The following is a 16247-nucleotide window of genomic DNA, read 5'->3' on the forward strand; positions in this document are numbered from 1 at the left end:
CAATCTTCCCACTGATGCTTTGTTTTAAAATATCTGGTGATCTGTTTGTACTAGATAATGCAAGTACTGTACGTCGAAGCACACTACTAATCATAAACCTACGGAAGTAATCATTACAGCAATAGTAATCACGGCACAACTCTAAATCATAGCAAATAGAAGATATACTGTCCTCAAAAAAAAAAATCTTTATGGGACATGCTGCATTCATGCGTGAGGTTTCAGAGAATACTTGGCGCAAGGAAGTTGTTTGGCAGAAGTTCTAGTCACGTGTGGGGACTTCTTAGCGTGATATGGGAATACTAACTAGTTTCTGGACGCGTTCGCGACGACGTTCACGAACAAGCAATCAACGATATGGCACCACCAGTAGCTGACGAAGAAGGAATGGGTCCTTTGGAGCGCGGTCGTCGTCGATACCAACAAAAAGACTATTCCGGGTCTCTCTCAGCCTTCACCGAGGTATGTGGTTCTTGTATATCTTTCAGCCACGTGATTGGCATGTTCTCAGCCTCTTCTTGCAACTAATCCTATGTTCCCATATGACGATTCAAATCATCTAGTTGAAATGCTGACTTAATCTAGGCTGTAAACATGAGCTCTGGTTATATGAAGCTCATGGCTCTGGACCATCGCGCAGCAGCGCAGGAGAAGCTACAGAAATTCCAGCCGGCCCTCTCAGATGCGAAGAAGATGATAGATTTGAAGCCAGAGCTTTCGAAGGTAGTACATGCGTGTTGTTCTTTGGCTACAAGTCTGATCAATATTAGGGATATCTCCGATGCGGCAAAGTCTTGCAATTGAAGGGAAACCCCGAGCTTGCATTAAAGATATATGAAAGAGGCCTGGGTAAGGTCAAAATTGGGACCGATGATGAGCGAACTGTGAGTTCTTCAGCAGCCTTGCAACTCAAGCGAAATTCATATTTCTAGATGTTACAAATGATGCACAACAAGACGAAGAGAGCCTTGGCCCCAAAGAAAGTTCTGGACCCTCTTGTCTTTCTGCCTCTGGAATTAGCGGAGATGGTCTGTCAGCATCTTACAATGAGAGATAGAGTGTACGTGTTCTAGCCTGGCATCCAAAAGACCCTCTACTGAACTAAAGCCCCAGAATATGTCTTGCAGTTTCAAAGCCATGGAAGCGTCTACTTGAATCGTCACATAAATTATGGACCACTCTGGACACGACATTTGCTAAGAAGTCGATGAATCACAAATCACTGAAAGCGCATTTGAAGCGATCGAATTATACCCTTGATCACGCAATTATCACCTTGCGAGCAGGCTTGGATCTCCAAAAAATGACCTACATCACTAGCAGTTGCAAGAATTTACGTACACTCGAAATTCGTGGAAGTGGTGTTATTGGGGAATCTCTTACTAAATCAGTACCCTACTCACGCAGTTTAAACTCTGTGTCTGTGTCGAGTAGTTGCGCGATTACACCCTCCGCTGTTCACGAAACGCTTACATCTTTGCGGAAGACAATAACCGAAGCTTATTTCCTGTGTGTCAAAGGGTCTTTGCATTCTCATTCTCGAGATTTTCCTCAACTTGATTGTCTAAAGATACTACAATATAAAGCTGCCGAGACGGGAACCAACTTCGACATAGTGAGTTCAATTCCAATGTTCATCGTGATTCAGTCACTGCCTCTACTTCGAGCATTATTTATGTAATCATCAGTCAACCCGGAATAATTACATGTAGGACGCGACATGCAGATAGAGTTTTTAATTCCAAGATCGTTCTCTCTCTTCATTGCGTGTTTTCATATATTTAGCTGATACGAGGATAGCACCGGCTTATAAACGTCACTCCAAACCTTGAGTCCGTGGCTATAAACAATTGGGTTATTGGGTCAACTTTCGACGCATGTCTATGGCCCAAACTACAACAGCTAGACCTTACCGACTCGCATATCACATTGCTACCCGATCTTCCACCTACACTGAAACACTTAATCCTGAACAACAATAGGAATCTCCGCGTCGACATTGGTGACCGACAATTTCCTTCTCCTCCGCTGCTCGAGACCTTTGCCTGTGCAGGAACTACTCTCAATAATTCCGCCATCAAAGATATCACCCGAGAATCTATAAAACGTGGAAACCTCAAAACGCTATTGATTGGCCGCCGTCTGGCTGACTCCAGAGGACGAGCCGAAGATGATTATCCTGCCTCCGAGACGGTTGAAGAACTGTCCCTGGCTTCTTTGTGGGAGCAAGAACACCAGCTGATCCAAATCGTCAGCTTGTACCCCAACGTTCGAAAGCTGGATGTCTCCAGCACCAAAGCAACAGGTGTTGCAGTGAAAGCTTTCGTTCAGATGGGCGTTCAGTATCTTAAGATGAACGAATGCAGTGAAGTCGGCATTGATGCGGTTGACTGGGCTCGCGGACAAGGGGTTGCGGTTGAGTTCAACTTTCCCAGCCGCAGTGGGAATGCACGAGGATATCGAGACTCAGCTCTTGCTACGGGGTATTGAACAGGGTATATTTATACTATGGGTCTTTGAGCCCGATAATGAAGACGAGTTTCAAGGGATACGCATTTGTGCCTGATATTCGGATCTCCCACAGGGATTGACAAAGCTGTCACCAGGGTGGCAAAGTCATTGCCCTTTCCGCTCACCTGGGTCGGTCGGTTTACCCAGCCCTAAGTCGGCGGACGAGATGATTACATTCCGCGCATCTGAAGTCGGCAGCTCTTTCAACTTCCAACAAGAGCTTTTATAATCTTACGCTTCGAAGCCGCACTTTCCGGACTACCAAAGGCACGTTTCCCATCCTAGTTATTCCCTTGTATCGTACCACTTCCAACCTCCATGTCAGCTGAAACTCAAACTCAAATACGCCCACCTAATGACGTTCCTGCTTGAATCTCACGTATGCTGTTCAGTACCCTAGACTCGAAACACGCACTTTGATTTTCAGCCCCCAATACATGGTGTGTTCTTACCACACCATGCTACATGATCGGAAAATAACCCCTCTCTCTTAGCCCAACCCCGATCCTTGCATACAGTATTACCCCTCCCTATATCCCGACCTTCTGACTACCCCTCCATGCATGCCGCAGTATAGCATAGCATAGTATAGCATAGCACCAGCCACACTCACTTGTTCCTTCTGCACTCCGTATACGGTTCATTCTAGTGGAGGCATTCCGATATACGAGCTTGAGTTTGTGATTTGCGCATGCAGTACCGTAGTCTAGAACAATATCATTTATTCCACGGACGTATAGTACTAGGAGCTATACAGTACGTTCAGATAGGAATATTTATCACATTACATAACATGACATTATAGCACCCATCCTAAACAAAATATCTATTTATAAACAAAGCTCCAACTAACAACCCAAATACCCCTCCGATCCAACCTCAAATCCATAACGTATTTTCTCATACTCGAGTACCACACACTTACTTGTACGACTAGACTAGTCTGGCCATGTGCTTCTAGTAAGATACGGAGTGCAGCGGCCATGTGTAGTACCTATCCCCCCACGCGGGATGTAGGTACCGACTCCGTATATTCGCTCGTATAAGCAATGACGTTGCTTCCCATGGCCGGCCGGTATACCCGCCTTACTGGTACAAAAGTAGTACGCATCGCGTGCAGTACATGTACCAAAATAATCACTCACTTACTTTCTTAGCTTACTCCGCTAACTAGAATGCTTTCTTGGTCTTGGTCTTGGCCGTTGTGGTTGCGGTTGCGGTTGCCTGATAAAAAGACAAAAAGTTAAAGGAGATAGAAAAGTAATACCTACAGAGATATAAATACGAATACGAATGATTGGAGAATGATGTATATATATACGAGAGATCAGCATCTATGTATAGAAGAGCTAGTACTCAGATGTTGATTAAGGCAAGGCACCCGCGACGATGGATGGATGGCTAGAACGTTAACACTTACAGCCTTGTTGGTTGCAGGGAGGGAGGATCCGGGGTTCTCGGGAGCAGCTTCATTGTACAAGGGGTGGGGGGGGTGGGGGAGTTAGGAGAGTTCGCGACTTTCTCTACGAGATTTACGAGTGTGAGAGGGCCGAGGTTCACAGCTAGTGTTTCTTTAAACTGTCACACAGAAATCAACGGGTATGCGCCTGGCGCCATGCTTCTCAGACTGTGATTTTTGGGAATTTGTTTTTGGTTGGCTAGGCTTCTATTAGATCGTACGCCAGGTGCGATGCAAGCTATTTTGTGTGTTTGTTCGCTCGTTCGTTGTAGAATAATACATGAGGTGGCTGCCTGAGCCTCAGCCTCGTTACTGTAATGAGTCGTCTCCCGTCACATGAAGCCTGCATGCTTGAACCTCCAGCGGCGCAATGAAATCCAACACCAGACATCGCATGATCAACATGTAAATGAACTGTGTAGGCTGGAAGACAGACGCGGTGACAATGACTCAGAAGAAAGAGTTGGTTGTACATAATGTTTTTCCCCTGCAGGCTCTGCCTGATCCTGATCCCTCCGAGTCCAAGCTCGTCCTGTGAAAACCATTTTGCTGCCTGAGCTGGAGACTTGCTCCTGTAAAGTTCTAGTGTGGACATAAGGAAAAAATGTTGCACTAGGCAAGCTGAAATGATGAATCTCAGATCGCATCATCCATAGAAAAGAATGAGTCAATGCCATGCCAGACAGAGAAGGTCCCTCAAATCAAATCCTCCCAAACTCCAAGGTATCATTATCCGTCCTATGCAGTTAGAATAAGGAGATTGTAAAAATAGGAGCAAGACAAAAAGCAGTCGCGCTGAAGAAGAAACACCATGCCCAATGCCAATATTATGCCGAAACCCGCTATACAATGCTGCAAACTTGAAAAACTGCGTCGATAGTTGTGTTCGTGTGTGTATGGGGGCTCGCGCCTAGTGGGTATCTCTTCTTCGCGCCTTCGATAACTTCGTGGGGATCATGGCATCGCGCGTATCTTTCGTTCGCTCGTATCCGTCGTAACATTATGTGATGTATATTGTATGAGAGGTGGAGTGGCCCGTGGAATGGGGTATATGGACTTCAAGGCGCAGAGCGAGGCATCAATCGATCGTGACCGACGAGCAGCAATGTAAGTTGAGAGGGTGGCGCCGAGGAAGTCCTTGCACGGAATGAGAAGAGATATTGAATCCAACACTCAAACTCAAAGACCACGAGGGGTCGCGATTGCCATGAATAACCAGTTACCGAAGACAATACATTTCATCTCCTGTGCCGCCGAGATGAGTCTCTATGTGATCCGTGACTTGCTGTGCCATAGCCTGAATCTGAATACGGGTTGTGGGATGACGAGGACTGTTCTTGTTCGTAGTTCGAATGTTTCTCGCAGGCATATCCGACCAGCAATGTCCTCTCGACAACACTATGTCCATGTTGCCCGTATGCAGGGCACATGTCGATACTATGTTTGTAGTAGAGGCAGCGGCACACTGAGTACCTCTCGACCACTAGATAACACATGTTGAAGGCGTTGATATAAAGTCGACGATGAGTTGTAGCGGGGTAATCAAGTAACGATCGAGGGGTAAGTATGATGAGGACAGCAAATAAAATAGCGAGAGAGATGACCAGCAGTGAAGCTATGAAATATATTAAGTAGCAGACTGCAAAAAGCCCGAGCAAAACAAAACTCTAAAGGAATATAATAGAACAGGGCAGAGGTGACGCAAAAGAGTCATCAGGGCAGTGGGATGGTGACTGCCTTATAGCTTCCAGCTGGACGACATACTCTTGCTAGGAAAGGATAAGGCAACCATGACAGGTGGGGAGAGCCATGTGGGAACTACCTTTGGCGTATGCAGGTGTACATGCAGGAGGTTATACTAGGGAGGGATATCGGATGAGTCGAGTCCGGCCAGATGTAGTCAGGACTGGGGATAGAACAGAAGTCCTCGTTCGCGGACCTGCAAGAAAGGCTGGAGTGCATTCCCAGGCCAAAAACAAACCGATGGTCTGTCCGCAAGATGGCTTACACAAGGGAGGAAAGGCTGAACACTCTCAGCCTCTCGCGATGCAGGTACCTAGGAGGATTCCCGGTGACATGGTCAATGAATGTCCACACATGGGGTTTATGTTAGTAGTTAAGGTTACTAATAAGTAGCGAGAGATACTAAAGAAAGAATATGGCAGTGCACAGCGAGCATGCCGACCCAGGTAGGCTCCAACACGGGCCTTGGGGGGAGCGATATACGATAGTAGCGTGATATGAAAGCGCTCACGAAGTATGAGGTGAGAGAGCGCCATGAGAAAGAGAAAGAGAAAGATACTCGCAGAGCAAGGGTATGCATAGCTGCATAGCTGCATACAGTAGGTAATAACGTCTGGACTAATGCGGTAGCATACGGTGAGGTGGATAAGGTGGATGAGGAGGAATGAATTGGCATGTAAAGTAGGTAGGTAAGGTAAGGTAAGGTAAGAAAGAGTAAGGTACTCTGCCTTAGATGACAAGAAGACGTCGAGTTTGAATTGGCGAACAAGCGCAGGCTGGTCAGTCAGCACCGTGTACGAGTAGTACGGTAGAACTACTCTACTCTAGCGCAAATCAGACGCCAGATTTAGAAGCTCCTTCCTCCCTACAGGCTACAAAACGAAAACCCCTACAGACTCGTCGTCATCCTACCAGGAATAGGGTCTTTGGCGTCTCTCTGGCTTCTGTATCTGGCACCTGGCGCAACGTTTTTGGGGTTTTTGCTGGGTTGCTGTTGCTCTAACCCAACATCACCACAGGGCTGTGTAGTTCGCTGAGCAGCCCCACCTCACCCCACCCCACTCACTCCTCTGTTTCTAGCTAGCCGATTACTCTACAAGTGTACTCGTACTCGACAACTGGCGGTAACTACGGACAGTACTGGCCCCGTTCAAAGCTTCCAAGTGCCGGTCAAATGAGACTTCTTGACAGCCTCGATATAGTAACGTGTTCCCTACTCTAAGTCCTATTCTCATTCCTGCCTATCCATATCCCCATCCCCATCCCTATTCTACTAGCTTCGGCTCTGCATGCCCTGCGTATTCAGGCCAATCGCTCGTCGCTTTTCCTGCCTAAGGCCACGCTTCAGCCTGGGACTCCTCTTTCCTTTGAATTATCGTGAGAATATATGGCATTCTGATTCCGAGTTCTCTTTCCATGCTTCTTAGCTAAACCAAGTGATAATGATACACTTATCCAGATCCTCTCTCTGCCCAAGTTAGCGACCGTTGTCTTGACGATATTATTCATGAATGCCACTAGTGTATTATAATCCACAACTTCTTGAGTGATGTACCCCGTAGTGAGGTAAAGTATAGTGCATAGCTTCTACTACTCGTAAAGACCCTCATATGGTGGAAGCCATTAGAACCCACAATCCAGTGGATTCATAGGCTCGAATACGGTCCCGGTGCGAAAATAAGTCAAGTTAGACTACTTTACTGTCTAGCTTTAATTGAGGTTCGCGATACCCTCATCTTGATTCTATGCTCAAACAGGCGCCATATGCAGGAATCAGTGACTTGGAGAAAATCTGCCTTGCGCTAGAGCCTTTGCGCGAGCCACAGCCTTGCGCTAAAACCCACCATCGGGTGTTTTCGTAAGGCGTCCAATGGCAGCCCTGTCGGACAACGTGATCTACTCAGCCCCTCTGTGGCTTTTGACTAGGGATCTACTTTTGAACACTTCTGCTTACGGTGTCGGGGAATGGACACCGAGCAACAAAGAATCCGGGCACGCCGTCAATCGAAGGCAGCAGTGACATAGAAGACGATACATATGCGGTGTCGACGCCCGTCTACTTTCTTTGAATTGTCTTTCAGTTACAGAGTTCATGCCCAGCAAACAAGGGAACTATTGCGAGAATCTCTGGACCGAGTACCGGCAGTAGAACCTAGGTAGGCACCGGTCAGGACAGAAGCGCTCTTGGTCCAACGGCTAACAGGTACACCCATAAGAAGAAGTTGCAACTTATGCAGAAAGAGTCAAAAGATATCCCTGTCATCATGAAACGTTTCAAAGATATGAACCTTGATATCTTATCATTGTATGCAGTATTCCCAGGAATCTGATTGCTAGGAACATTCAGCTTTAACATCCAAGTGGGCTTGAGCTGAATCCCCCTCCCCGCTTTGGTACGATATACAATAAGCAGCAGAGTGCCGAAGCATGAAAAGTGATTAGAGGTCGGCGATAGTGACGCGCTTGTACAACCAGCTTCGACGTAATATTCCTGGGATATATGGCTGGCTAGTCAGCTTTTCCGCTCTTCAACTCTCCAGGAATGCTAGTTCTGGCGCTCATTATAATTGCTGTGTAGCTTCTAGGCTGTCTAACTTCTGCGGTGCTGTCTCGGCCGTCATCGTCACAATCGGGGACGAAGTGTCGCCCGGTATGAGTGAGCTATTCACGACGCCCGCATGAACCGAAAACCATACACATTACCTGTTGTCGTTGCCAGAAGATTCTGTTCGGGCTGGTCTCGAACTTCAGGTCTGATTCTTGAACCAATCCGAGTTGGCGTCAACCATAAAGTTAGTGATGTTGAACTCGTTCGCTCCATTGCTCAATTCTTGTGACACCATCTCACCCACACCATTTCCACTTCCGTTTCCAGTGCCATAACCATTGCCATCGCCGTTGCTTGTAATGTGGTTCATATCGCTATTACCCGAAACTACCGGGAGTCTCGGTAGATTGAAAAAATCGAAGACATCTAGATACTCGAGTTCGTTCGGCGCTGGTGTCCTAGCTGGAGTTACACTTGGCATTCGAGGCACCATTCCAACATGCTTTGGCTGTCTAGACATCAAGAAGTCTAAATCGAACGCACAACGTCTCATGTCTGCAAGAATCTTTACAGAAGATGGCGTGACCCTTTCTCCGTTGGCGCCAGCAGAGCGTTCGGAATCTCGGTGTTCATCAAGAACTCTTTGAAGGATCGATGTATAATTTTCCGCGACTAGCCAATAACGACCCATCTCTCGAAGGGAGTCCACAAAGAACTGAATCTGTGGGCTGAGCTTATGATCGATCGTTGAACCATGGACCAACAGAAGTCTTGCTGCTACCCACAAAGTAAATGCAAATGGAGGGCCAAGCTTTTGTAGCATGCCATTTTGGACGACAAATTCGCCAAGTGCCGCAACATTCTCCACAGCACCATGACAGCGCTGGCTAGCACTATACGATGGCGTAAAAATCGGAGAACGGGTTGTAGGATATGCAGCTGATGAATGAAGTCGGATGACCGCGGTATGATATGTTGCTATTTTGTAGTAAGTAAATGTAGCCCATGGCCCATAGATATTGGACCGGCTTACCGTGCAGCATTACCCACCCACAATTAATCGATTTGCTACCTCCAGGCTGGAAGAGCTTTGCCATATTGCCATAGTCACCAGGAAGATTGAACTTCCAAGATGTAAGCATGTTATCAAGCTCCCGATACTCTCCTTGCCATTGCTCTACGTCCGATAATGCGCTGATATCAACGGGCTTCTTGTGAAATTTATGAATTCTAGATAGGATACCCAAAATCTCAATATAGTAGGAGAAAGCACCCAAGTTTTCCGGTTTGTCTATATCATATTCCGTACGTTCACTTGTTCGAAACCACCTGGTTTGCACTGCCTGGTTCTTGCTCCAGAGATCGTCCCGGCACGGTAACGTTCGATCAATCTCTTTCTCGTCCAGGGCAAACTCGAAAGCCGTGGCAAGTGTCGCATATCGGTCAAGAAGATACACCATCCAAAACAGCCGTCGCCGAGATTCTTCTTCGATGAAGTTGTCTGATTCTGGTAGAACCATGGCTCGAAGCGTGTAAATAGAAGGGTATAATGGTGATACAGAGAATGATGTCGTCTCGACTGCAAGTCCCAACTGGACAACGGAGCGAGTAAGAAGTGCCAAGAGGTTCCATCCTGGAGGACCATTGCTGCTTCCTACAAGGTCCAGGGCTAATATGACCATGGCCTGGAGAGCCTTGACCGAGGAGTTCTCAAGTCCATAAAGTAAAACTTTCTGCTTGGAAATATCATGATAATGCCGCCGTCTGTCTTCTGTCAACCTTTGATCCACTGAGAATCTGATAGTCGTGGCAACAATTGCGTGCAACAATATTCTGTCGGCTTCATCTAATGTAGATGGGCCAAAGAGGGAGTCGAGAGTAGATCGCCGATGTAAAATTGGGCACCAAGTATTGACGTGTTTAAAGTAAAGATCCACCAGAGCGTAAAGAAGGTCGTATGGAGGTAGGGCATGGTCTGAAGAAATTTCGGTTTGATTTTGGGATATGTTTAGACTAGGCGACGCAAGGGGTGGTTGATTCGTACTGTAGAAATCTTGTGCCTGGGTGGTCTGTATCGGATGGGGTGGTGGGTGTGATTGATTGTGTTGTTGGTTAGGTTGCTGCATTCCTTGTTGGAAGACATCGCTGTGTAGGGACGACATGGACGGGGTCTGGGGCATTGCGTTTGCAAAGTCCATAGATTGGGATCCAGGGTAAGTGGAAGGTCTTTGGAGGAAGAGAGCGGTTTCCGCATGAGGCACATGACCTCTGGATCCATCATTTGATGTAAAGCCTGGCGCACTTTGAGGTGTGTCATGGTCGCTGGGAAGGCTATTACTGTGGTTGGTGAAGGAAGACTCCAGTATCTGAGCGTGGGAACGTAGAACTTGTTCGAGCCTATCTAGTCTTTGCTCCAATTCGCGACCGTACCCGGCGCGTAAGCCAGGCTTCTTTCGTTCTTTGTACTCGCAAATAGCGCCGTTGCGAGTACACCAACCGCAGGATGGTTGACCGCGATCACATTTTACCTGCAGAGGTACCAACGTTAGAGAAGGGGAGATCAAAGGTGTCAGACTTAATGAATAAGGAACAGCGGATTGCTGATGATTTCCCAGTACCACTGCGGGCTCTCAATGAACAATAAGGGGGAATAGAGGTGGAATCTTCTCGCCGGAATTTTCCTTCCCGCTTAGCACCAGTTTATGCCCGAACTCTTTGCAAGTTCGCAGGTATGTCTTTGATAGATCACTTGAGAAGTAGGAGGCAATCTTCATAGAGCTCTTGCTCGAATGGTATTGCTTCTGATTGCCGAAACACGTACCTTTCGTTGCTTGCATAGCTCGCACCTTCGACGGATAGTTAGCCAATTTTGCTCTTGGTTTTCATTGGGAGGTTGGTCCTCCAAATCAGAGTCGTGATGTTGCAACCCAGATGTTGAATATTCAACACCGGCATCGGCATCGACATCGACATCCGCATTGATAACTGATTGAAGAGACATGATTCCTTACGAGACTGACATGGGCCTCCGCTGTCTCTTGCGGGGCCTGTCGCCGTTTTCTCCGCCGCTATCATCTTCACTGTACGCGTTTTCCTCGTCGGTTTCGGGTTGATCTGAGCCTTGCCGCTGGGAGTGATGCGGCGAAAGTTTGATATCCATCTGAGATAGGCAATGGGCGGTCCAAAAATGTTGCTTTTTTCGGCCCAGTGCTAGACGAAAGTCGGGGAGCTTTATAGCGAGCGAGAGAAAGGTTTGTATGAGTAGTGGGGAAGAACGCTACCCCTCGGCAAGGAAGATCAGCCTACCTGGGTAGGAACCTGATCACTCACAGGGCTGCTTGGCAGAGCTCGGGGGAAAAGCTCCAATAATAATAAGCTGGGGAAATTGACGAAGGGCTGTACCGTGAATGCAATGCAGTGCAGGGTTTTGACAGAGACCTTTTTCTACTCTGCTTTACTCTACTTTATTCTACCCCAGCCCAGGCAGGTGCAGGTGACTGATGGAATCTGGGGAATTAATCGAGTCGCAAGGTCCGGGGGTGTGGAGAATGGAGAATGGAGAATGCTGGCGATGCCCTCCATCCGGCAGGTCCTTTAGGCACGAGCCTCCTGCCCTGCCCTACTCGGCTGCATGTTGAGAAAATGCCGACATGGGGGATCACCATGATTGGCTGTGGCAGCAGTACTCCGTACGCACGGAGTAGTGGAGTGGTATGGTCTACGGAGTAGTAACTGCTTGTCATTGTGTACCAGCCCAGCCCAGCCCTCGAGCAGCCTACCGTGTTTTTCTCCGCAGAGGTGTGGTGTTTACTCGGTAGAGGGTGTTTACTCGGCAGAGGTGACACTGCAGTTCTCCTCTCCACCATCCGTCGCATCACCAGCATCCTCTCTCTATCTCTGTACCTTCTCTAGAGTGCATCTATCTAGCCAATCCGAGAATACCATCATGAGTCTCCGCTCTACTATCCTACAGTACTTGGACTCGAGGGGATGGCTGATACGGTAGTGATCCACATCCACCTGAACCTCGGTCGCTTGGGGCATCTTGCACCGATGATACCCCACCAGGAGAAAGCTGCCGTTGCCAACCGTCCGTCCATTGCGCTTGCTTTGTTCAAATTTACTTTCAAACTGGTAGCTTGATTGCTTGCTTGCTTGCTTAATTGATTTAAAGTTGAGTGGATTACCCGGAAAACGATCTCCTTTACTTCTTTTCTTGAACATCAGTCAAAATGGCAACATCATCACCAGCAGCGCGGGGTTTCCCTTCCATCAAAGCCATCCGCACCTATGTAGTTGACGGTGTTGGATCAGGAGGAGACTACCACAATGTCAAGGGAGGTCATTGGTAAGTTCCACGGGCATCTAGTTCTCAAGTCTTCTGCTGACCTTAACCCAGGTTGATCGATACGTCTATCTCAACCCCAATGTCGAGGTGGGAGAACTACCGAGCATCGAGAACAAGTTGGGGCATCAACGTATTGGGTTCTTTCTGCGTGGAGATTGAGGGTTCAGATGGCACAGTCGGCTTTGCAACTGGCTTTGGAGGTACTGCTCACTCTCCAGAAGCTAGATATCTTGGTCTGTATACTAACAGACACTACCAGGTCCTCCAGCATGCTGGCTCGTTCACCAACACTTCGAACGATTCCTCATTGGCGCCGACCCTCGTGATACAAACCATTTATTTGAGCAGATGTACAGAGGTTCCATGTTCTATGGTCGCAAGGGACTTCCAGTTGCTGTCATCTCAGTGATTGACCTTGCTCTTTGGGATTTATTGGGAAAGATCAGGAACGAGCCTGTGTACAAGCTTATCGGAGGTGCCACAAGAGACAAGCTGGACTTCTACTGCACTGGCCCAGAGCCAACGGCCGCAAAAGCTATGGGCTTTTGGGGTGCCAAAGTTCCATTGCCATACTGCCCGGAAGAAGGACACAAAGGCCTCAGGAAGAATGTCGAGTTCCTACGCAAGCATAGAGAAAGTGTCGGTCCCGACTTTCCAATTATGGTCGACTGCTACATGAGTCTCAACGTCTCATATACCATCGAGCTTGCTACGGCTTGTCTGGATCTCAACATCAACTGGTGGGAGGAGTGCTTGTCTCCTGATGACACAGATGGATTTGCGCAGATCAAGCAAGCTCATCCTCAACTGAAATTCACTACTGGGGAGCACGAATATTCGAGATACGGATTCCGAAAGCTCATCGAGGGACGGAACCTTGACATCATCCAACCCGATGTTATGTGGCTTGGTGGCATGACTGAACTGTTGAAAGTAGCAGCCATGGCATCTGCTTACGACATTCCAGTTGTTCCCCATGCCAGCGGCCCGTACAGCTATCATTTTGTTGTATCCCAAACCAACTGTCCTTTCCAAGAATACCTTGCCAACTCACCTGATGGAAAGAGTGTGTTGCCTGTCTTTGGAGATTTGTTCTTAGACGAGCCCATCCCACTAAAGGGTTATTTGCATGTCTCCCAACTTGACAAGCCGGGCTTTGGCTTGACGCTAAACCCAGCAGCTAAGTTGATTCCAGCGCAATATCTTTTGACTCCGAATCCTGAAAGACCACTGGGTCGACCGCGCGGCGCCGGTGGAACCAAAGAAGACAGAAGAAGATAAAGGCGGTATCCATGGTTTAGTTCAGGGTGTAAAGGATCTGACAGCTTGATAGAGCTTTTCATGTAATCAGGTACACATTGCTACGTTGGCATTGGAATTTGGGGATAGGTTAATAGGTTGGGACATGATTTGTTGACCAGGTACATACAATATCTCAAGACTTGTGATTCATAGACATGTAGCCCTCTGAGAAATTTCCAAAAATCAATTCCCCAGCACATGCCAATTCACACCCCTATCGACCCGCCATTCTGAGCATACCTTCTATGTAACACGAGACTTACTAAATACCCAAGCTTCAACTCCACCAAACTAAAAATTGTCTCGGGCATGATTGACTCGAAAAGCCGAGTCGCGGGGTGGATGGATCCTTGCCCTGAGAAAGTCTCCACAGACAAGCTCCAAACCAGATCAATCAAGATGTGAACCAACATCAAGATGCCTCTGTCTGCAAAATCAAATATTTCTCTCCAATATTATACAGTTGACCTCCCTCGCTGACTACAGCCTAGTTATTAGCACGCGTATCTGCCTAAGACTTAGTCCACAATCCCTTTCTCAAATACAACACTACAACCTCCTCCTAAAGCTACATACCCCACATCAGCCATGCCCCCCCACTACCTCCTCACCTCGAAAATCGCTGCTATTACTGGTGGAACTACAGGTATTGGGCGCGCCATAGCTCTCGAATACATCCGTCAAGGAGCAAACGTGGCAATCAACCACCTCAACCTCCCCTCCGACGCCCACCACAAAGCGTCGCTGCTCGCAGAAGCTACTGATATCAAAAAGAAGGATGACAAGGCAGGCAGACTGGTCGAGGTCGAGGGCGATGTCACGAAGCCAGAGACGGGCAAGAATCTTGTGGAGCGTGCGGTGAAGGAGTTTGGACGCTTGGATATTTTTGTGAACAATGCTGGTGTTTGCCAGTTTGCGGAGTTTTTGGAGTAGGTTGCTTCATCTTTGACTTTCAGGATCCCTTACGAAGGAGAACAATCTGGGGAGGGGGCTTCTAACAAGGAAGATCTGAAACAAGAGCTAACTCGAAATATCCAGCCTCGACCATGATCTCTTCTCCTCCACAGTGCGCATTAATCTCGACGGTGCCTTCTACTCCTGCCAAGCAGCCGCCCGACAAATGGCAGCCCAAGGCGACGGCGGCAGCATCATAGCCGTATCTTCGATATCCGCTCTCGTGGGCGGTGGTATGCAAACACACTACACGCCCACGAAAGCCGGCGTGCTCTCCCTGATGCAGAGCATGGCTGTAGCGTTGGGCAAATACAAGATCAGATGCAACGCACTGCTGCCGGGAACCATCAAGACGCAGCTTAACGACGAAGATCTGAATGATGATAAGAAGAGGGAATACATGGAGTCGCGCATCCCTCTTGGTCGCACTGGTGAGCCGAGTGATATGGCAGGCCCGGCTGTGTTTTTGGCTTGTCAGGAGTTGAGCGGGTATGTCAACGGTGCACAGTTGCTGGTTGATGGCGGTTTGTTTGTCAATTTACAATAAAGAAGTCTAAGTAGGCTGGGTAAGTAGGCTGGGCCAAGCGGTTTTTTTGGGCATATGGGGTCCCAGTTACTATAATATAACTTATAGGGGGGGGGTCTTTGGTAGGCTTGGAATCCAAAACTTTTGGTTACTGGGTCTAGAGTAAAGTGTGTATGCTGTACAACTCCTCACTACCCGCTGTTACATCTCCGAAGGCTCGGGAGCAGCGTTTTCTGTACTCACCAAGAGGTCAATGCAGTCATGTGGCTCAGCAAGGACGGATTTCCTTCATATACGTGGACAGCGAGGAGGCTCTAGACTTGAAAGTTGCCCATTATCGGGAAATATACATGCTATATATGTATGTCGTACTTCGCATAATTGTCGTATTGTCTCGTGTTTCATTCCAAATGCTATGGCCGTGCAAACGTAAAAGTCATCCTTCGAAGCGATTTACATAACCAGCATGACTTTCTTCTGTACACTTTCTGGTTTCCCAGTCCGGTTTCCTTATAAATCTCACCAAGTAGTGAGTGACCCCTGTATCTCTCGGTTCTTTCTAGAATTTAAAATTGGTGGCAATTGTATCAGGTCCGTAAGCATTATAGCCAATTCAGCCCACCGTGGACTGATGTCGCACGAACGAGTAAGCTCTTTGGAAACCGTGGTTTCTTTATTGAGTTAGTACATTTCTGGTCCAGTGATCTCCCTCCTTTCCGACACAGTCATGCTAACAGGCTAGATTTTGTGGAGTATTTCGTGGTCCTGTAATCAGATTCAGCTCTTACGGCCGGTATAGCTGAGTGGACCTCATTGTACAACCCCACACTCTGATCTGCTTATGTAGCGGATGCAA

The 16247-nt window shown here is 47.8% G+C and overlaps 4 protein-coding genes across 4 annotated transcripts; 3 read left to right on the forward strand and 1 right to left on the reverse strand.

The window, feature by feature from the left end:
- Positions 1-357: 357 nt before the first annotated feature.
- On the forward strand, positions 358-2490 carry pof3 (F-box/TPR repeat protein; the record flags this gene model as incomplete). The annotated part of the gene is made up of 6 exons (XM_031151012.1): positions 358-462; positions 586-726; positions 771-884; positions 933-1060; positions 1114-1615; positions 1801-2490. 6 exons carry the CDS (start codon positions 358-360, stop codon positions 2488-2490), a joined length of 1680 nt encoding a protein of 559 aa, XP_031003879.1.
- Positions 2491-8460: 5970 nt separating this feature from the next.
- On the reverse strand, positions 8461-11262 carry LHYA1_G006072 (putative transcriptional regulatory protein; the record flags this gene model as incomplete). Its single annotated transcript, XM_031151013.1, has 3 exons — positions 8461-9239; positions 9295-10789; positions 11083-11262. 3 exons carry the CDS (start codon positions 11260-11262, stop codon positions 8461-8463), a joined length of 2454 nt encoding a protein of 817 aa, XP_031003878.1.
- Positions 11263-12493: 1231 nt separating this feature from the next.
- Positions 12494-13890, forward strand: rhmD (L-rhamnonate dehydratase; the record flags this gene model as incomplete). The annotated part of the gene is made up of 3 exons (XM_031151014.1): positions 12494-12609; positions 12661-12842; positions 12869-13890. 3 exons carry the CDS (start codon positions 12494-12496, stop codon positions 13888-13890), a joined length of 1320 nt encoding a protein of 439 aa, XP_031003877.1.
- Positions 13891-14499: 609 nt separating this feature from the next.
- DHG2_1 (L-rhamnose-1-dehydrogenase) lies at positions 14500-15412 on the forward strand (the record flags this gene model as incomplete). Its single annotated transcript, XM_031151015.1, has 2 exons — positions 14500-14840; positions 14950-15412. The coding sequence occupies 2 exons, from the start codon at positions 14500-14502 to the stop codon at positions 15410-15412; spliced, it is 804 nt and encodes a 267-aa protein (XP_031003876.1).
- Between the last annotated feature and the right edge of the window lie 835 nt (positions 15413-16247).

This window comes from Lachnellula hyalina (assembly GCF_007821495.1).
Source record: "Lachnellula hyalina strain CBS 185.66 chromosome Unknown contig00107, whole genome shotgun sequence".
NCBI lineage: Eukaryota > Fungi > Ascomycota > Leotiomycetes > Helotiales > Lachnaceae > Lachnellula > Lachnellula hyalina.